Here is a 22,074-nt window from a genome sequence, read left to right as displayed (position 1 = left end):
CCCTTGGAGTAGTGCCCCACTCCCTGGCTTGCATTTGTTCCCAAGGGGTTAGACATGATGCCCCCACCTTGAAAGGAGATGTCTCCCATGTTGCCTTTTTGGATCTGGAGCCTAAACCAGTAAATTCCTGCACTGGGCACCTGCCAAAAGTTGTGACAATTAAATGACTCACATTGGTCCATACTGTGACCTCTGGGAGGAGGAGAATTCCAGCCATTCAGTAGCCCAAAACTCAGCCCTGAGGTTCTACTACAAGAAAGGCAAAAACCCCAACCAGCATTGGCTAATCTGCTGGTATAGTGAAGAATTCCTTTCCAACCCCAAAGCAGGCAACAATCACAGCCTGCAGTGACCAGATAAAGGTGGGAGAGTGAATTAAACTATTGGAAATCAGCAACAGAAAATAGCATTGAGCATGACTCTTATCATGGATTCAAATCTCATGCAAAATCCCTCAAAACCTTCTGGTGCCAAATCTTGTGAGATCTCAAGCCCACCCCAGAAGTCCTGTGGGGGACTGGAAATCTTGCAGGACTCAGGCTATGCTGTCCTTTTGCCCTCTCCCATTTCACGAGCCACCAAAACAAACCCCTTACTAGACTCAGGACCCTCTTTGCAAAGCTACAACAACTGACTTTATTACGCTATTTTTTGCTTCTCCCCCAAGTCTGTTAAACACATTAGCTACAACAGATTTTGGTGCTTCACTCATTTCTATCATCATAAAAACAGAACCACCAGGTATTAGACTTGACAGTTTGTTGAACAGTTCAATGAGGGAGACTCAAAAAACACACCACCCAGAGTGTAGTCAGTCAAGAGCTCATGAGCTAACACTAGATTAACCTAGTAAATATACAAAGCTCAATACAACAGTCTGAATATACTAGACTGTTGGCATAAACAATGTATTCTATCAATAAAGCTTCAGTACAAGAATTAAGAATGAATGGTATTTCACGTCATGCATTTAACAACCCAAGACAAGTCTGAGTTTATGCAATAGTTTGATACGCTTGAGATACAAAATTCAACAAATTCCAGCATATACAGAGCTTCTCAGAAAAGGAGATAAAAAAAAAACAGTGCAAGCTTTAAGTAGTTCAAGTATTTTTATTCACCTGAATGGCTAGGCCTGCACATGACCAGTCTTAACTTTAACACTGGGTGAAGATGCAGTCTCAGAAGATTTTGTAGACCAAAAAAACTCTTTGAAAAGGCACAACCTGTGACAGCATTTTCAAAACTGGAGACTTATTACAGTCTGCTGCTTCGTGTGGTTAAAATGAAGTTTGGTTACATAAAAACTTGGGTGTCAAACAAAATCCACAAAGGAATTTAGGCTCTTAATTTGTATTCAGGTTTCTAATGTCCATTGATTTCAATGGAAATTAGGAGCATAAGGGGCTTCATGGATTCTGTCAGAAGAGCCAAAATTTATATACAGTACATAGAGTTTAATCTGGAAGGGAAAAAAAAAGAAATGGCAAAGTAACACCATATTCGCACTGTTAAAACTGGAGGATTAGGCAGTAATAAACACCCACATTCTTCAAAAGCATATCTGTTGGCCACAGGTAGAGTTCTATATTAGTCACTACAAGGGACAAGGTGGGCAAGATACAAGGGACAAGGTGGGCAAGATACAAGGGACAAGGTGGGCAAGATATCTTTTATTCCTCCAGCTGGGGCCCCTGACTTGAAGAAGAGCTCTGTGGCTCAAAAGCTTCTCTTTCTCACCCACAGAAATAGGCTCAAAGATATTACCTCACCCCCCCTTGTCTCTAATATCCTGGGACTGACACGGCTACATCTAACCTGTATTAGTCACAACAAGTCAGTTGCCCATGATGGTTTCATCCAAGACCACTCTCTTCTGAAAATCTTTAGTAGTGGAATGGAGTGGGAGAGAAGTTCATGATGGGGTAGGATCAAAGGCCTGGTCAACACTAGTAAGTTAAGTCAACACAAATCCACTTGCATCAACTTAGTTATACATGTGGCTACACTTAAATTGGTTTCCCACCTGGTAAGCGGCCAGTTACAGTGACACAGTAACACCACATCTCAGAGCAGCACAGAGCCATGCTCATCCTAGTAAAATCAACACAGAATGAGTAGACATTGCATTAGTTGTATTGACTAACAGTACTCCAGCACACATTCCACAATGCCTCTGTCCCTGCAACAGTGACCATTCCAGTCAATCTCCACTGCCCATGGGTCACAGAGGCTGGACACCTGTTCTCCTGCCATCATCTCCTTTCAGCCCCCTCTCCCCCTCCCCATGTACATTTGAAATGCCTTTTCCTTACTTTCCACTTTTGCTGTTTGCATCCAATTGCTCAAGTGACCAGGCCAGCTACACGTATACACAGAGCTATTAGATGTATTCCAGCTTGGAAGAGGGAAGTAGTACAGGATTTCCTTGGACTGTGGGAAGAAGAGGCTGTGCAAGTACAGCTACGGCTCACTCACAGAAACAACAACTTTATGAATAGATGGAGCAGAGTGATTTGGACAATGGGGCACGACAGGGATCAGCAGCAGTGCAGCATGGAAAGTGAAGAAACTATGCTAGACATACCACAAAGCAAGCAAGAACAACACAAGACCTGGTGCTGCACCACAGACCTGCATGCCAGACTTAGAGGTCACCCCATTGGTACCCTGCAGATGACTGTTGATACTAGGAATGTAAAATAGTAAACGATTAACGGGTAATCATTGGTCTTATTGGTTAACCCAGCCTAACTGTTAATCTCCAGCCTTTGGCGGCCCGCATCTGCTGGCTGACCCCAGGATATAATTTTAATAGTTTAACTTTTTAAACAATATTTACATCCCTAGTTGATGCCTCTGACAGTGACCCTCCTCCTTGCTGTTCACGGCAGGGAGTGGAGGGCAGTGGACTCAAAAAACGCTGAGAGCCTAGAATTGTTTGAAACTCCAGAGGAGTCTAGCCATTCCTGCCAGGGAAGCGCAGATGAGCCCTCTGACAAAGGGGGAGGGAGTTTGGATAAGTGTGTACATGAATTATTCCTTGCAGTATGTTTTTTGTTTATTTGTTTTCCTTTCCCTCAAACCTTCTCCCCCCTTCATTCTTCCCAGGGCCCGTGTTCTCTTATAAAAACGGCAAATAGGCCAGGTGCAAATTAAGACAAACTGATTGATTTTTCATTATTTTCTTCTCACTTTATCCCAGTAAAACAAAAGGTTAGAGAGTACATTCTAGAAAGAGTTGTATGGCAATCTGGTTACGCAAGCCACATTAGGTGAGCATAATGGGGTACAGGTACAACAAACGGAGGTAGAATCAGCCTCCACTTTTCATTTCTTTGGCTTGTTGTGCTATGCAGGGGCCTATGCGGAGTCCTCTGTTTATCAGAATAGCAATGTCTGATTCTCATCCTCTAGAGATCTCAATGACACTTTCATGTAGATACTCTACAATCCTCTCCTGATGACTTCTATGGATGGCAGCCCTGTTTCTTCCTCCAGGATAGGACACTTTACCACACCACTCTGTCTTGAGTTTGGCTAGCACCACAGAAGTTAACAGGCTAGGGGCAAGGTAACTTTAGGACAGCCAAGCTTTGCTTCTGTCACCATCAAGTGAGAGATATCAGCCAAAAATCATTGCCTGTGAAAACAGCGTCAATATATTTACTATCATTTCCCTGCATCTGTACCTAGGGAGGGGGACAAACCATATAGCAACATGTGACATTATTTCCCTCTGCCAGGCCACGTTCACCATGGTTTTGAGCTTGAGAGACGTCTGTAGCAAGGTGCTCCAAAGCTACAGGGTCAATAAGCTTTTCTTATTAAGGGTATTTGAGAGAGTCAAAGTGAGTTTTGAGACACCCACCCCCCCCGACCAAAAAAACAAATAGATACACTATTAGATTTGATCAGCAGCCTCGAGGGGTCTCCCCCAGCTCTACACCTGCCGAACATCTGACCCTGATCAGAATGAGAAAGAAGAGGACTAGGGAGGTGATGTTCTGTGAGATCCTTCAAGCCGCAATTGTCTTAGACCACGATCAAAGATCTTAGAGGACCCTTTAGAATACAAAAGAGGAGGAAAGACTGAAAACAGAGTGGCTGCTCAGGCAACATACACAAGAGTTGCAGAGCATGGTTGACCTATAGCCCAAAGATCACACTCAGCAACCTTAGCAGTCATTGAGAACTCCTTGGCTACTGCTCTTATCCCCTCCCCCCCCAGCATTCCGCATGGCACTGCGGTGTATATCCTTACCTCTTCCACCACACTGCAGGATAAGAACATTAGCTACACACATGCGGACCTATTGGGGGGGGGGGGCAGAAATCACAGGCTGGTGTGTATACAGCCACAATGAACTTCACTGAACTACTGCTTACATACATGGGCATCAATGTTTACTATTTATTTCTTTTTCACTAGGGATTCTTGCCAAAAGCTTTTAACCTTGTTTTTATTTTAATTTTATTGTATGCCAAACAGCAGTTAACAAAACTCAAGTTCTATTTTTTTTTTTAGAGAGCCAGAGTATTTTTATGAGTTCACACCAGGGTTGCGGAATATACAGCAGAAGGCAAAGGACCAGTGATATTTATGAATGTACTTCAAGTATTATGGAACTCATAGCAGCAGGCAAAGACCCTACTTACTAGGGTGACCATATGTCCCGTTTTGGCCAGGACAGTCCCTTTTCATTAGGTGATATCGGCAAAAGTAGGCATTTGTCCCATTTGCTCTTGCCAACTGATCAAGCTGGCAAGTGCAAATGGGACAAAGACCCACTTCTGTCAAAACACTCCAGTGCAGAGGAATGGGGGGGTGCGCATTGATGCCAGCCCATGCAAGGGGACAATGCCAGTAACAACAGCCCCACCCCTGTGAGGGGGGGGACCAATCAGGTCTCTGGTGAACAGTGACACCAGCTCTACTTGGAGAGAAGCCTTGACTTAGCCCCACATGGTGTCCCATTTTCCCTTTGGGAAATATGGTCACCCTACTACCAACATAAAATCTAAAGTACACAAGATACTATTTCACAGAAAATCATCACAGAACTCTAAAAGAGTACTTTACTAGTCAGCTACAGTAAAGCCTCCCTCCGCCACAGAAGTCCATGGTTGGCTCTTCTAATAGCCCTCTGGATGTTCCAATTCAGCAGACAGCAGGTCAACCTCACCCTTCACCCTGAGGCAGCTTTCCCCCTTTGCCAATCAGATATTAAGCAGTATACAACATGCAGCTGTAACCATTGGGATGTTTTTCCTCACAGAGATCAAATCTAGTGAGTAAAAACCCCAGCACCCCTCCCACCTACCAGAAGTACATTTAATGGTTATTCTGCACTTGCTGAGCCAGTAGCTGAACCATTCTTTGGTGCTGTTAAGATGGCCAGAATACAGCTTCATGAGCCAGGGGAGCAAGAGGTAGGCTGGGTACCCCAGAATCACTACTAGCATTTCAATATCACCAATGGTAATCCAGTGGTGAGGAAAGACTATCTCGACTGGCAACTTTCTGAACAGTCTTGTGTTCTTAAAGATGCGAGCAGGGCTGTCCCTAGCTATTCTGGGGCCCTACGCAGGTGAGTAAATTGTGATCCCTCTTTGTGATCCCAACTGTAGCAGTACTCCCTTAAACTGTGCAAATACTGCAGAATCAAGCATCTGCATTAGTGATGCAGAGGAAAACTGGTGTTGAGCTCTGCAAGCTTCAAGTTTCTCTTAGAGAGTTGGCAGAGACTGAAAAGCACCATTTCCCATTTGTATGGGTTGGATTTCACTGAGGCTGGTATTAGGACTTAAGTGTACGTACTGATTCATAGACCATAATTGTAAAAGGTATTTGGCACTATTCACAAAATAAATTTGAAATTCCTATCTTTCAAAACCATGCAAATCCAAGAGTCAGCATAAAACTCATCTATACACAAAAAAAGGACTAATGTAGAATGGTATTTGGAGAAAGCTAACTTTGCTGTTATGCTTATATAGACACCTCTACCAACTTAAAATAAAAAGTACACACAAAAAAAAACTTTCAAAATTTTACCAGGTCATGTGACTAACTCAACAATTAGAGAAGCTGTACAACAGGTGAGTTAATGGCGCACCAGCAAAACATGATAATCATGAAGATTCATGTTAGAAGTTTAGCAGCACCCAGGTCTAAATTCATAAAAGTCCCAGGAAAATAAATGCTGATATAGGTCTTATTCCAGACATACACTGAACATTCCTGCAGTACCTGTAGTGACAGCAATTAGTGTTGGCAGGTATCAGAGGTATTTTGCAATACAGATAAAGATTGTTTTCAGCTATTAACTTTCAGCAGAGTGTCAGACTGGTAGCACGGGGAAAAAAAATAATCAACAGTAACGTATCTTTCTAGCAGAGAGCTATTGTAGTGTTTTGACTAAAGCAGGAATTTAGTGAATTAAGCATTCAATTAAGCAGAAGGCATTTTCTATGCAGAACGTGATATTTGAGAATACTCCTCAAATCCAGGCAGCAACTGGCACACAAGATGTGCTGACTACCATGCTGAATATATTTTTAGGGCAATGACTGGAAGGGTCAGAGATATTAAGTCCCTCAAGCAGAAAAAGGAATTGGTGAATAGTAAGTTAAGTCTACTCTTTGCAAAGCTGTAGAGCAGTGGGTTCTCAGCAAGGGGTATGTGTATCTCTGGAAGTACACAGAGGTCTTCCGGGGTACATCAACTCATCTAGGTATTTGCCTAGTTTTACAACAGGCTATGTAAAAAGCAGTAGTGAAGTCAGTACAAACTAAAATTTAATACAGACAAAATGAGAAAGGCAATTTTTCAGTAATACTGTGCTGTGACATTTGTATTTTTATGTCTGATTTTGTAGGCAAGCGGTTTTTAAGTGAGGCGAAACTTGGTGTATGCAAGATAAAAATCAGATTCCTGAAAGGGCTACGGTAGTCTAGAAAGGCCGAGAATCACTGCTCTACAAATATACTGAAATAGCTAATGGTGACTATGAAGACTCCGTGTCACTGTAAGTACTCTTTGGCCATCCTGATTCCACAGTATTCTGTAGCAGAGTTGGAACTGGCAATCCACATTAGTGTGCATTCTTCATCAATAGCTACTGAGAGAAACTGAACCTGTAACTAGTAGCTTTATAGTGATGACAACAGTGTATGGACAGGTATAAACTGACAGGCATTTAAATGCCACAGCATATATACCATCGTTTTCTAGACATGTCTAAGTAGTGAATGGGTATAACCTTTGAAATTAAAGATGGGTTTTAAAAAGTTCTAAGTACAGAGTAGAAAATGTTCAAGAAAAAGGCTGCACAACAGGTTATATATTAGAACAGCTTCCAGAAAGAGCAGGTATTTCATCTAGCATCATGCTTTTAACTCAGAGTGCAACATTTTCAGAAGGAATTCACACAAGGTATTACACCTCTACCTCGATATAACATGACCTGATATTACACGAATTCGGATATAATGCAGTAAAGCAGTGCTCCAGGGGGCGGGGCTGCACACTTCGGTGGATCAAAGCAAGTTCCATATAATGCAGTTTCACCTATAACGCAGTAAGATTTTTTGGCTCCCGAGGACAGCATTATATTGAGGTAGAGGTGTATAAGCCATCGAGAGCAGAATAGGGAATTTGGTTTGAAAACATTTAAAATCTAGCATAAATCAAGCAGTTTTAAAGTAAATCAGTGTTTAATGTTGGCTATTCTACATCGTCCTCTTCAAATTTTAAAATGTCTAAGTCTTCCACTGATCTTAGCTTGGAATGAAACAATGGCTTGAGGTGAAAACATCCTGTTATTCTTTAGTTCTAATTATGTTCTTATTCCCGCCCCCCATTTGCATAGGTCAAGAAACAGTCACCATTAAACCTAGCCAAGAAATGCAGTTTCAAAATAATATTAAAATAAATCAAATAGTGCAGTAATCAAAAGCATGACAGATTACTATTAAAAAGTCAGTATGATGTGAATTTCTAAGATCTTCATAATCTGCACACAGTATAAAGATAAAGCATAGCTGCCAAGACCTACTCTGCTATTTTTCTGATGTGCGAGTACTGAAAGCTCAAGTGAGAAAACATGTTAACAATTTAAAAGTTCACATTCAAGTCTGATGGAGAGCACAAACAGAATAAACTGAGTTAGAGCATGGAAATCGGGGTGCTGGTGAAGGGAAGAACAGAATCTAGACTTGAGTAGCGTTTTGTGTACAGCAGTACACAAGGATAGTCAGAGTGGCAGAGAAAGACAGGAGAATGAACTAATGATTCAGAAGCTGGCTTTACACAAGCTATGTTTTGGATAAGTAGATGCGGTGATCTCTAAGGAGTGAGACAAGTTGCCTGATTTCGTAAATTAGTCATAACTTTGCTAGACACTAAAATTCATGGATTTGGAGCACTGGATTTATGACTTATTGTAACAATCTGCAATCCATTAACCCCCTTTTTTGTCCTATAACTGCAGAGATTTTAACATGCATTGTAAAAGACCATTCAAGGTGAACTACTTACGCCAAACAATCTGTTCCACCTTGTGTTTAGTGAGGATATAGAGTACCTTTCCCTGGCAGGGAGCGTCTCAGGGAAGCTTCAGCCCAAACATCCACACTGCAATCTTATGGCCCCACCACTTGAGCCCCACAAGCCCAAGTCAGCTGACCTGGGCTCAGACTCTGTGCAACTTAAAAAACAAAACAAAACACACAAACACACACACACACCCCCAACACCACACTGTAGACACTGTAAGCGTGAAAGTATCTCTCTTTCACCAACAGAAGTTGCTCCAATAAAAGATATTACCTCATCCACCTTGTCTCTATGAAATAGCATGACAGAAATGCACCAAGTTTAAGATCACTGTATGGCATGAGTTACACTCATTTATTGCTAGCATAAAATTTTTTACAATATTAAATTTATGGAGTGCCCTTTCCAGCATGCTTCTCAAGCCACTAACTCACTTAATCTATCCAACACTTAACCTGTAAGGAGCTTGCATTTTGAAAATGAACACCGAAATCACAGATTAATAAATTCCATCACTCAACAGGAATTTCCAAGCCTAACAACGGTAGGCAAATGTTTCAACTTTGTTTCCTGTCTGCAGCCAAACGGCATGCATGTATTCGTAGCAACTATCAGAAGGGTAGCCGTGCTTGTCGCTTTTTACAGATCCATACTTAGAGTCCTGCAGCACCTTATAGATTAACAGACGTATTGGAGCATAAGCTTTTGTGAGTGAATACCCAGTTCGTGAGATGCATGCAGTGGCAATTTCCAGAGGCAGGCATAAATATGCAGGCAAGAATCAGTCTAGAGATAACAAGGCTAGTTCAATCAGAGAGGATGAGGCCCTTTGTTAGCAGCTGAGGTGTGAACGTCAAGGGAGGAGAAACTGCTGTCAGTGAGTGCGCCGAGATAGAGAAGAGCTGCATTCAGATTTTTAGACAAAAACCTCAAGAATGCTTTTAGAAGGAGAAACTGCTTTTCTCCTCCTTTGGTGGTTCACACCTCAACTGCTAAAGGAGGGCCTCATCCTCCCTGATTGAACTAACCTTGTTATCTCTAGACTGATTCTTGCCTGCATATTTATACCTGCCTCTGGAAATTTTCACTACATGCGTCTGAAGAAGTGGGTATTCATCCACGAAAGCTTATGCTCCAACAGGTCTGTTAGTCTATAAGGTGCCACAGGACTCTTTGTCGTAGCAACTAGATGATCATTACTGGAAATGAGAGAATCAGGAAGCAGAGTGCTGAATCTTCTATACATGCAGAAACATCTCTAGAGTTAAAAGTGACTTATAAATCAATGAGTCTGGGTACTCATCTTATTTGTCTCTGGTATTATCTATGAACACCTGGAAGTCTCCCTGAATCTTCCTTCCAAAAGCATACTTGAGTTTTGTCTAAATATCTGAATGCAGCTCTTCTTTATCTCAGCGCACTAAGTGACTGGAAAATTAGTGAAGTAATGGTATTACAAAATTTGACATTGGAAGCTGAGCAATTGAATGGAGGAGGAATTTTTATTCAAGTGTTCAACAATATTCATCTGAAATGAGTGACTGTTCAAGAGAATGTTAGAATTAGCAACTCAGTTAGGGTGAAGCTCAATAATACAGGTTCGGAAATTCTCCCCTCAAATAGTCTTCAGCAAAATCAGGAACAGCTATATTTAACATTCTAGATTTGTCCAAAGTTTAAAAAAATTAAGACAGTTTAGATCTTTATACATCAGAAAGCAGCAAAAGGAAATGGATACAAGCCAACTTGTATAAAAATTGTTGAGATCACCACTGAGTGCTGACAGCAGATGGACTGGTGACCCAAGACATAATCTGACCGACTTCCTGGCTCCATAGACAGACCACTTGTACCTGATAACAAGTGTCAGCAATAGGTGCAGGTGAACTAGTGTTAGAACACATAGGATGATGTTTAAACCCATTTCATTATTTAAACAAATGGCTACTGAGTCCTCCTAATACAAGTTTTTATTGTTGGTTTTATACTTTTCCATCAGTAGGATCATTACTGCAGCTATTCATGTGTTCAAACATAATGTCATTCAGTCTTCCTCTGAACAGGGGTTAAGATAAAGTAGTTAAAACGAAAAAGAAAAAAAAAACACCACACATTAGTGGCCACCTGGAGCTTTCACTAAACCAGCACTATAACCAGTGGAAAATTGTTGCCACCAGCTCTAGTGTAGTATCATACCTCATTCCACCCATGTGACATGTAAGGGAGCAAAATCATTTGACCCACCTGTGAAAAGGAAATCGCCAGCTACAATAAATGGCAGAAATTGAATACTACATCAGACCTAAATTGATGAAATGCAATTCAATAATGTTACCTTAGCTGGAATTTCATCAGAAAGCCAGGGTTCACATTTGCTCTTTCAAAAAAAAACTTTTGTTTGTGAAAGACTCAAGGTCTAGTGATCTTGGGCATTTAAGTCTTATCTGAAAGACAAGACTTCCAAGAGAAAAAATGTCCCTTTACATCATACTGAGCCAATGCTTTAGTAATTACTATCAGGAAAGGGTGCCAACTCACTAAATTAACCTAATGTTCCCTGATGGTCTCCTAATCAGGCATAAACTGCTTAGCTTGCAAGATCCGACTGACTATGTAACAGTACTTCTCCATTACAATCAATAAATGTAGTGGTATGGTAAAGAAAGGAAATCAAGCCAGAGAAAGCTTCACCTGAAAGTGAGTATTCCACTGTAATGCCTGAGAAACCTTGAGCATGAATTACTTTTGCAAGGGCAAAGTAGTTTTGTAGGGTCCAGTTCAGGTCTCTTATCACATGCCTATGACAGTACCCTCCATCTCAGGTCACCCCATGTCTGGGGGCCTACTCTCATAGGCATACACCGTTCATATCTGAGAGACACTGCGTCTTCTAGGAATCCTTTTCTACAGGTCGTCCCCATTATAAAGGGCCAGGATGCCAGCAAGAGAGCCAAAGGATAAAATAGGGAAGGCTCGTCACCACAGCTTACCAGAATCAGATAAGACTAAAGATGGGAAATCTGACCTGACAGCCAAAGTACCATTTTAGACGTGCATATGGTCCAAGGCTCAATAAAACTGCACAAGCCATATAAGCATAAGATAGTCACCACATGGCAAAGTCTTATAAATGGAATGGCATCAGTGTGTCTTGAGCCATGCCAACAACGTCAACTTTCTTTAATATGTTTGATAGACTATGCCATTAAACAATAGAAGATTAAATGATCCTTAACTATAGTGACCAATTTTTTTCCCGAATGTCCAGGGCCCTGTGAATATACTCAGTACCAGAGGGCCAAGATTACACAACAGTAATCTTCATTTCCTAAACTTCTGCATGCATCTGCACTTTGAAATGACGACGACTCAGTTTTATATTCCGCTGTATAAACTGAAAGTTTCTGTACTTTATCAGTGCGGGCCCCCCAGTTCCTTATGTTCTCTCTCCAGTGTTACCTCTGAAATAAGACTAAGACTTTTTTTAAAAAAATTGAAGATCCCAATGTCTCATCCTCTTTTAATCAATATTCCAGACTAAGAGCTATAAATCAAATTATTTTATGGTCATAGCTAAGAAGGTGACTTGTAACAAGCTATGATGCTATGTAGATATTTAATCCAATCCTGCAAGTATTATGAACTTGAATTGTTGTAGGTAACCCAAAAAACAGTTTGAAAACCCATTTGCAGCTCTCAACTCATTTGCAGCTCTGTCATCACTAATTCGGAACTAGTATAATAAGCCATGGAATCCTATGTATCTACTTGCATAAAGTATTTTTACATAGATATACTGTAAGCTTTCATCTCAGGTTCCAACGATACTACATTGACCACATAAATTTAACACCTCTGACTGTTGTAAAGTTTTGAACTTCACTAGAGACTTGAATGATAGTTAACTGAACAAGGCTGTAAAAACGTCAACAGAAACGCTCTGGTTTTAGTACTAGTGTCAGAAGATCACCACCAAACCATTACAGTCTTCTTTTTAAAATATGACTTTTTGTTTCACATGAGGAACAGGAGTCAGGTCCATATTAAAAGTCTTCTTACCACAAAAAATATCCATGTGGGTTTTGTTTATACAAGAAAGAGTTCCTACCTAGTCAGCTTCAATGGCAATCATAACAAAGCTCAGAAAAGCTTGTAATTAATAAGCAACTCATCAGTAAGAAATACTGACTGGTTTGTATTAAAACAATGGTAACTCATGAATTCATCTTCCTTCACTGGACATAACACTATTTTTTAACATTATCTACATTTGTTGTATTCCCCTCTTTTAGTTTGTAATATTTTCCACTAACAGGTATGGACTGAATCATCTCATTAAAGGTCTACTGATGCTTATAATTCTTCACTCTTAGTTCTGCAATGAAGTTTCCCCTAACTCTAATCCTTAGCTGCATAATTACAGCTTTTTGCATTATTTAGAAAGAATGATTGTCCAGGCATTTTAATCAAATGGTCCCAATTAAATCAGATGTTCAGACTTGAGTGAGGTGAATAAGGTGCTAGAGCAGGGATGGGGAAACTTTTTGGCCTGAGGGATACATCCGGGAATAGAAATTGTACAGCAGGCCATGAATGCTCATAAAATTGAGGTTGGGGTGCGGGCTCTGGTTGGGGATGTGGGATCCAGGGTGGGGACAAAAATGAGGAGTTTAGGATGTGGGAGGGGGCTCTGGGCTGGAGGGGGGGTAAGGGCTCCAGATGGGGGTGTAGGCTCTGAGGTGGGGCTGTGGATGAACAGTATGAGGTGCAGGAGGGTGCCCAGGGCTGGGATCAACGGATTTGGAAGGCAGGAGGTGGATCAGGGCTGGGGTAGGAGTTGGGGCATGGAAAGACGCACACGGGTGCAGGCTCCAGGCAGTGCTCACCTCAGGGGGCTTCCACAAGCAGCAGTCGGCTCCTACACCAGGTGCCGCCCCTGCAGCTCCTACTGGCCGCAGTTCCATGCATAGGAGCCAGACCAGGGCCATGCCACTGCTTCCAGAAGCAGTGTGGAGCAACCCCCGACCCTGCTCCCCAGCTGGAGTGAGGCAAGCCCCAGACTCCACTTCCCAGCAGGAGCTCGAGGGCCGGCTTAAAACAGCTGGCAGGCCAGATCCAGCCCACGGGCCATAGTCTGCCCACCCTTGTGCTAGTAAGTTGAGAATTTCCCCCTTTGCTGTTGCTCATTTGGCTTGATACCTTTTGCCACAAGCAGAGCTCATTGGAAATTTCCAGTGATTACTCACCAAGCCTGACATGTTTTATCCAAATGTCAGTTTCACTCAGCAGCAGCTAGGGCTCCCAGGATCTGTCCCAGACCCATAGTACCTGGAAACCCCAGGTTCTCAGTCTGTGACAGGCCCTGGGATCCCAGCAGCTGCAGAGCAAAGTTGACATTGTCCATTCTGAAACAGACAAGAACGTCAATTTCACTCACCAGCTGCTGGTCCTGAGGAGGAAATTTCATTTTGGAAACACCATGCAGCAGTGTTTCCAAAATGAAGTTTTCAGGTTTCTTGATTTGTGGAAGAAAAAAGTGGGAGGGAGAAGAGTTTGGGTTCAACTCAAACCATTTTTTTTTTTTAATTTTTATTTTAAGTTCAGTCCACTTGCAAACTGGAAAAAAGCCCCCAAAACCGATTATTCCCTCAGTTATAAACAACAAATATGGGTTAGTAGGGAAGCTGCAAAACTGGAAAAAGAATCAGGAGAATAAGCATCTGACCACCAAGTACACTTTGTCCCATTCTACAGTAACTCACATAGCTAAAAGTCCTTCTTTCCTTAAAACTTAACACAAAGGTCATCTCAAGGTGACATTAAGCAAGGAATGTTTCAGACCAAGAGGTTTTCAGAAAGTTCTGGATAGGTGAAAAAAATGAGTAGGTTATAATACAATTCCAATTCAATATCATCTATAGCAATTACTATTTCCTGATTTATTAATAGGTACAGTATACCCAAAAATACATTAAAATGTTAGTTATTAAGTCAAGGATTCAAAACCTAGGCAATGCTAGAATTAAGGTTGCCTGTGCAACCTTAACTTGACATCCTTGTATATGTATTACAATGTAGTCTTTAATTACATGACCACATTTCTCTCCACAGGACCACAGCCTCATTCAGTGCACAAGCTGGAGCTGCTCTGGGGATGAATCAATGCTATGTAGTGAAAGCAACTGTAAGACCCATGCGTTATTTGCTGCAGAAGTTGGAAGCTGTATAGTGAATGAGGTAAGGGATTGCAGAAAGATAAAGGATGGTCTCATGGTTAAGGGAGTTGAATGCCATCATGAAAGACTGGATTCTATATCTGCCTCTACCACCAAATTGCATTGCAATGTTATACAAGTCACATTAACCAAGCTTTTCACAGGTGGTGACTAACTGCGTGTTCCTCAATTTCTTGGTGCCTAATTTGCAGGCACTAAGGTCTGATTTGCAGAAATGCTGAGCACTTGTAACTGAAGTCAGTGGGAGCTGTCATTTGAACCTATCAAGTCCTATATAATGCCAAGTACTCAAAAATCAGGTCACAAATCTGGCACCCCAAGTTAGTGGATACTTCTGAGTTTAATCAGTAAAGTGTGATCAAATACCCACTCATTTCACAGGCGCATTTTGAAAGTAATTACCATTTGAGCCCCATTCAGATCCTGTAGTGGTGAGCACCAAAGAACTGCCCATAGGGGAATTATTCTGTCCTCACAGCAGGGTTTGGATAGTGTTATGTAAATAAGGAATGGGCCACACATTAAACTATGAGTAGAAAAATACGGAATAACTACTCATTAAATGAGCATTTTCTCTGCTGTGTGCTGAACGAGGCCTGTGTGTTCTGAGGGAAAAAAATAGTATGTGATCATGTAATTAGACTTCATCATAATACACATACACAAGGAGACCAACTTAAGGTTGGGTAGTTGTATGTGTAATTTTCCAGGTTTTTAAAAACCTAGGGAAAACAAATTCCATCATGTAGTGTCATACTGACACCACACTGGATTTCAGCAAAGCTGGAACCTTTGCTCCATGGCTCAGACCTCAGACTTCATCCAATGGTGTAAGTGACAGCAGTAATAGGTGAGCGAACTTTTATGTGGACTTGCACTGCAGCGAGACGAGATGCACATCTGTGAAACCCATGAAATATTTGCTGACAGAAGAGGAATGGTGAGCCTCAGGAATCTTGATATCCATCCTAGGCTCAGAACGGGTGTGTGCTTTAGTGGGCAGAGACTGTTCTGTCCATCCCTGCAAGCTTGACCTCTTCTGCCTTGTCCTCTCCAAGCTGTCTGTCCCACCGCTAGCTCTTTGTCCCAGTTCTAGCCTCTGCTCCAAGACTTCTGATCCTAGATTCCTTCCCTCAGTCTCATCCTTCCAGACTCCTCCATCCAAGTCTCCCCCTTCCTAGTTCCACTCTACTCCTGCTCTATCTCCTTGCCCATGTATTCCTAGCCCCGACCCACTGGTTTTGTTCTCAGCCCACCAACTCTCAGTTCCAGTCTCCCTTCCCAGGGCTCTCAACCATCCTCATCATCCACACTTCCCCTGGCTTCTTGAGCCAGTCTGTTTGCCCAGCTAGTCACAGTTCTTCCCCTGCACCCTTGTCAGATCTGTCTGCCCTCCTCTCCACTGGTTTCCAAACTCCTTGCCCTGCCACATGAGCTGAATAGTAGTGGCAGTAGTGACCTGCCTCAGGATTAAGCAGAAAAGAGGCTGAGCAGAAGAAAGTCCTTCTGCTAGACAGAAAGAAAGGGAGAGGTCTACTTGGTTTCAGACAGATAAGAAAGATTGGGAGATTAATTTTTTCTTTGTTTATTTTTTGCTTTTTAAATTCTCTGGAACATGGAGCCCTCTGTTGGTTTATGGGTAATAAAAACCTCTTAGCCTGATGGCCCTGGGCAACATATGAATAAGCTACATTGTCAAGAAGTATATGCTAAGGAATGAGAAATTTAGATGTGAATACTTTTTGGAATTCATGAAATGCCAGATGTTCACAAAAAAATCTTTTGCGATTTGCAGAAAACATGAGCTTTTGTGTAATGGAAGTCCTCTGAAAAGTGGATACAAGATCTGAAATATGAAGAGCATGGAAGCAGGAAATGTACCATATTGTCCTATTACTAAACTGTTCCCTGAAATGCAACATGAAGAGCTCAAAATATCCTCTGTCTTGGCACCATAGAGTTCTGTTTTGGAAATTTTGAAAACCTCTGCAATTTACAAGCCAAAAAAAAAAAAAAAAAAAAAAAAAAGTCTCCTTAATCAACAAGTGATCAGAAGTGTTCTCTCCAGGCTGAGTACATAGGAGAGACTTCGGATACGTTTCTTTAACTAAGTAGGCTATGAAGTCGTTATTCATCCAGAAGCAATTTCATTGTGTAGCTATAGATCTATTTTCAAGGTCTTCCAGTAGGATAGAAGGGAGGCATTTTGGTTGAATACATATTGTGTCATATTCTGGGCAGGCTTCTTTGCTAGCTCTACTTCTGTATTATGACAATATTTGTCATACTACAAACATGCAAGAAACACTTCCTGTTTTTCAGCTTACTCAATTGAGATTGCTTCTGTAACGTCTATTTAGGTACTAGAATTAAGCATCAGTTGATACTTTTCTCCCTCAATTTTAGTAGATTATTTTTAAAATATGCTGCACCCATTACATAAGAATGGCCCTATTGGGTCAGACCAAAAGGTCCATCCTGTTTGCCAACCATGGCCAGTGCCAGGTGCCCCAGAGGGAATGAAGAGAACATGTAATCAAATGATCCATCCCCTGTCGCTCATTCCCAGCTTCTGGGAAACAGAGGCTAGGGACATCATTCCTGCCCATTCTGGCAAATAGCCATTGATGGACCTATCCTCCATGAATTTATCTGATTTTTTGGAACCCTGTTATGGTCTTGGCCTTCACAACATCCTCTGGCAAGGAGTTCCACAGGTTGACTGTGCATTGTGTGAAGAAATACTTCCTTTTCTTTGTTTTAAACCTGTTGCCTATTAATTTCATTTGGTAACTCCTAGTTCTTGTGTTATGAGAAGTAGTAAACAACACTTATCTACTGTCGACAGCACTCATGATTTTATAGACCTCAATCATATCTTCCCTTTCAGCTTGGAAAAGGGACTGCTCAGTCCCCCTCTTCTTAATTTCTCCTCATACAGGAGCCGTGCCATACTGTGGCAGATTCAATTAAGCAGAGTAGAGCAGAGCAGAAGAAATTTTTTCCCTTATACTACTTCAACAGATTAAAGTGATCCAGTAATAGCAAATACTTGACCAATGAAAGTAAGAGCAATGCAAGACTAGAAGTCAGTAAGGCTGAGATTTCGTGTGCCACCTGGAAGAAGCAAGTCCCACAGCCAAGGACTTTTCACCAAGAACTGCACCAGTACTAAAGAAAGCACATTTAAGAAACATCAGTAGGATCATCACTACCCTGGCAGAGAGGAAGTCATGTTTCAGTGTGTACACAAATGTACAGTTTCGAACCATCACCTGGATTTGCACCCTTTAACCAAGCAAACAGTAATTTCAGAGCACACACTGAGCACGCACACAGATACCTATTTCCAAAAGACAGGCCAGACTCCTCTTTCTGCACTAGCTAAAGCCAATGAGTGATTTTCAAAAAAAGCCTCAGGCAAAAAGCATTGTAAAAGAAAGTTCCACCGGGAGGTGGAAACTGCACTTGAAAGCATTGCTTTCTTTAGCCCAAGGCATAGGCACAGACTCTGTGGAGCATGCACAGAAACACAATTAGTGTGTGCTTAGACCCACTAGCAGGCAAGCTTAGACCCACCAGCAGCCCCCATTCCCACCACCTGCTGTCCCCACAAATTAACTCCTCCCCCTCCCTCCCAGCACATCCTGCATGCCACAGAACAGCTGTTCACCAGCGTGCAGGAGGCACTGGGCAGGAGGGGGAGAGGCAAGGATGGGGTGCACTCAGGGGAAAGAGCAGAATGAGGCGGGGAAGAGGTGGGGGTGGGGCCTTGAGGGAACGGGCATAGTGGGGATGGGGCCTGGGGTGGAAAGCAAAGGAGTGGGGTGGGGGGTTGAGAGAAGAAGTGAAGATGGGGCGGGGTCTGGGCATGAGCGGGGATTCAACACCCCTGGGGAAAATTAGAAGCTGGTGGCTCAAGATTAACAAGTGGAGTAAGAGGAAGTTTGTCAACATGATTTTTTAAAACTATATTGAGACAGTAGCATTTGCAAAAGAATTATCTGCACACTTGTCTTTTTCCTGTTCAGTGGGTAGTGACTAAGTAGATGAGGGCAAGAAATGGATAGAGAGATTTGAGAAGCTATATCTAAGATTACTCATGAAAAAACATTCAAACAACACTAAGGTTACAAAGCCAAACACTCAAAAGTTAGGAAACGCCAGAATTAAGATGATTTGTGTAACATTAATTCAACCCCCTTGTTTGTATGCATCATGATACATTCTTTGACTACATGATCACATACTACTTTTTCCACAGGACCCCTGCCTCATTCAGTACACAAGACAGACTAGCTGCTGAGGCAAATCAGGGTTATGTAGTAAAGGAGGCTATTGTCTGTAGGACCCCTTCATCTGTAGTGAATAAGCAGGGGATTACAGGAAGGGAAAGAACTGTCTCAAGGTTAAGGCAGCTGAAACATGACCTAGAGAACTGGATTCTATCCCTGCTTCTGCCATAAAGTTCTTGTGTGATGCAAGGAAATTATTCAAACCAACATTTTCACTGGTGGTCACTAATGATGCGCGCCTCATTTTCTGGATGTTCAGTTTGAGACCATTGATCCAATCTGCAGAAGTGCTGAGCACTCATAGCTAGAACTCAAGTCAATGGCAGCTGTACTTGAACATATACATGCTACATAATGTCAAGTACTCTTAAAAAAATAATAATCAGGCTCTATGTCTCCAACTGAGCATCCAAAATAGTCAGTGGATACTTCAGACCTTAATCTCAGTGTCTTAGTTCCCCCATCTGTAAAAATGTGGATAATACCACTCCTTTACCTCAGAGGGGTTTTGTAAAAATGAATTAATGTTTGTGAACCACTCAAATAGTGGCAAAAGTTGAAAGGTAAATATATTTACATAAAGCATGTGTAGGTTCTGATACACAAGAGTTGATCAAAGACAGCTTTGGTAAAATATACCCCGTTGGCTCAAAGATAACACTCCAAGCATTTCACACAGGACACTCAAGTGCTCACCAATAAAAACAACTTTTAATCACTATATACCTGGAGAAAAAAACAAAAGTTGAGTTCATTTCTTCTTGCAAGAGTGTATGCCACCAACAGTCCTTCAAGGAATTAGTTCCTACTCATATTTCACAGGTGTATTACAGATAGTATATAAGAGTGGTACCCCTAAATTAATCAACCACTGGAAAACTTCAAGGGTCTTACCTTCAACTGAAACAAAGTAGTAGTTAAAAAGTTCACTAATAAAAAGAGTCATGAAGTATTTACAACTATATTCCTCGCAGATAGCCAGTATCTACATCCTGCACACATATGTGCAGTTTAAACCCCCTGGATACATTACACTCTTCATTACCACCTTCATGTTGCAAACTTAAACATAAGTTTCTAAAAATCAGTTTGTTACCCAAGAGTTAAAATTCTAAGATAACACTACCCAAACAAAATGTACAGCCCAAACCTAGAATTACTTAGCATGCTTAGAAAAAGTGGATCATCTCGTCTCCCTCATCCTCCCTATACATTGTTTACAAACAGGTATCAGTTCAGATTACTGGAATATTGACTTTGGTAGATTTAGAAAGTATACTACCGATTTCCAAGAAAGGAGGAAAGGTTTCAGATTTTGTTCAAAGAGGCAGGCAATCCACAAACCATTCATAACATGAAGTTAATTTTTCTTATTCAGATAATCCCCAGGATATCTACCAACAGTAAATTCTGTTACCACTAGAGAAGAAAGTTACCAGGTTACCAACCCAAACACCTCGCTCCAGGGGCCATCGCTGATGACAGGACTACCCAGCAGCCAGCGCTCTCGGGGAAGGACGCTGGGAGACCTACTGCCACGTTCAGAGAGGGAGACAGACACATCTGGGTGGCGGCAGCAGCCACTCGGTAGAGGCCAAAAAAAAAAACGATTACAGACCAGCCCCAAGATCGGTCACATCCCTTCCCCTAAGAGGTAGGTTTCTGCCAGCCCTGAGAGGGCACCGCACAGCCCCAGCCCACGACAGCCATCATCTGGGCTCCTCTCCTGCCTACACTGCCCAGCACCACACTGAGGCTGGCACAGGCGGGGGGGAGGGTACTGGGCCCCCACGACATGGACTCACAGCCACAGGCCCTCATGCCAACAGAGCAGGCCTGTCAGGGGGAGGGTCCGGGCACCACGCAGGAAAAGATGGAGAGAGCAAAAAGGAGCTGCCGCCCGCCCTCCCGCCGCCCGCCTCTCTTCCGGAAAGCGGGCAACGAACCTCACCTCTTCGCTCGGCAGCCCGACCACCTCCACCGGAGAGACCGCCATGGCCGGCTAGGCAGCGGTATCCTGGACCAACGGCTACAGCACAGACGCGCCTTTCTCACCACGACTGCCTACCCGTATTTACCTTCTGCCCCGCCCCAGCACACAGCACGCGCGGCTACAGCCAACAGGTCGCGCGTACGCGCTCCCCCGATCCCAATCGGGTTCTCCAGCCCTGGAAACAGATACTCCTTCTGATTGGCTAAGAGCCCCGCCTTCCATCCAGCCTTGGAGACAAATTTCCCTTCTGATTGGATCAGAGCTTCGCCTTCCCTCCGCCCTTGGAGATAGATACTGTTTCTTATTGGTTAAGAGCCCGGTCTTCTCTCCGCTCCTGGAGATAGATACACCTTCTGATTGGCTCAGAGGTTCGGCTTTCCTCCGCCTTTGGAGACAGATACTGTTTCTGATTGGCAAAGAACCCAGTCTACCCTCCAGTTCTGGTGACAGTTAACCCTCTTGATTAGCTCGGTAACCTAAAGCCCGCTTAAATGGTGAGCTGCGCCCCCCAGAGGGGAACGGTGCAGCGTCTCCCTGCTGCGCTCTGGGTAGCGCGTGGAGGTTCCTGAGGCGCTGGCCCGGTGACTAGGGTGGCCAGATAACAAAAACAAAATATCGGGACGTGGGGGAGACGGGGGACAAACGGCTAGTGACCCAGGCTATAGATGATGGTTAAACGGGAGCGACGCACTGGGCCAAGCAGGCAGGGAAGTGCCAGTAGCGGGGACTGGGATTCTCCGCTGCTTTAGCCCTCCCAGGTACAGTGCCAGCCCTAAGGATTCAAAAGTCACGAGATTTGCCCTAAAAATTGTGAGATTGGTGTGGCCTTCAGGCTTCGTCTTATACATCGTCTGCAGTTGGTGACTTTTTGAGTCGCATTTTCAAGTTTTTCTCTCCAGCCAGAAGGCTGTAGACACTTACTTTTGGGGGAAGAGATCAATAGCAGGTGAGGACCGTTCTCATGTAACAAATGATTCCAGGCAGCAGTTG

General features: G+C 42.8%; 1 protein-coding gene across 1 annotated transcript in view; it reads right to left on the bottom strand.

Annotated features, from left to right (window-relative positions):
- NEDD4 (NEDD4 E3 ubiquitin protein ligase) overlaps window positions 1-21,283 on the bottom strand; it is a 111,928-nt gene extending 90,645 nt beyond the window's left edge. The window contains exon 1 of the mRNA XM_032777638.2: window positions 21,043-21,283. Within this exon, the coding sequence (XP_032633529.1) occupies window positions 21,043-21,087 (45 nt within the window). The 5' untranslated portion in view covers window positions 21,088-21,283. The remainder of the gene's footprint in view (window positions 1-21,042) is intronic.
- Between the last annotated feature and the right edge of the window lie 791 nt (window positions 21,284-22,074).

This window comes from Chelonoidis abingdonii, chromosome 9 (assembly GCF_003597395.2).
Source record: "Chelonoidis abingdonii isolate Lonesome George chromosome 9, CheloAbing_2.0, whole genome shotgun sequence".
Taxonomy (NCBI): domain Eukaryota; kingdom Metazoa; phylum Chordata; order Testudines; family Testudinidae; genus Chelonoidis; species Chelonoidis abingdonii.
Note: the sequence above shows the minus strand (reverse complement) of the source record. Positions and strands in the feature narration are given on the sequence as shown.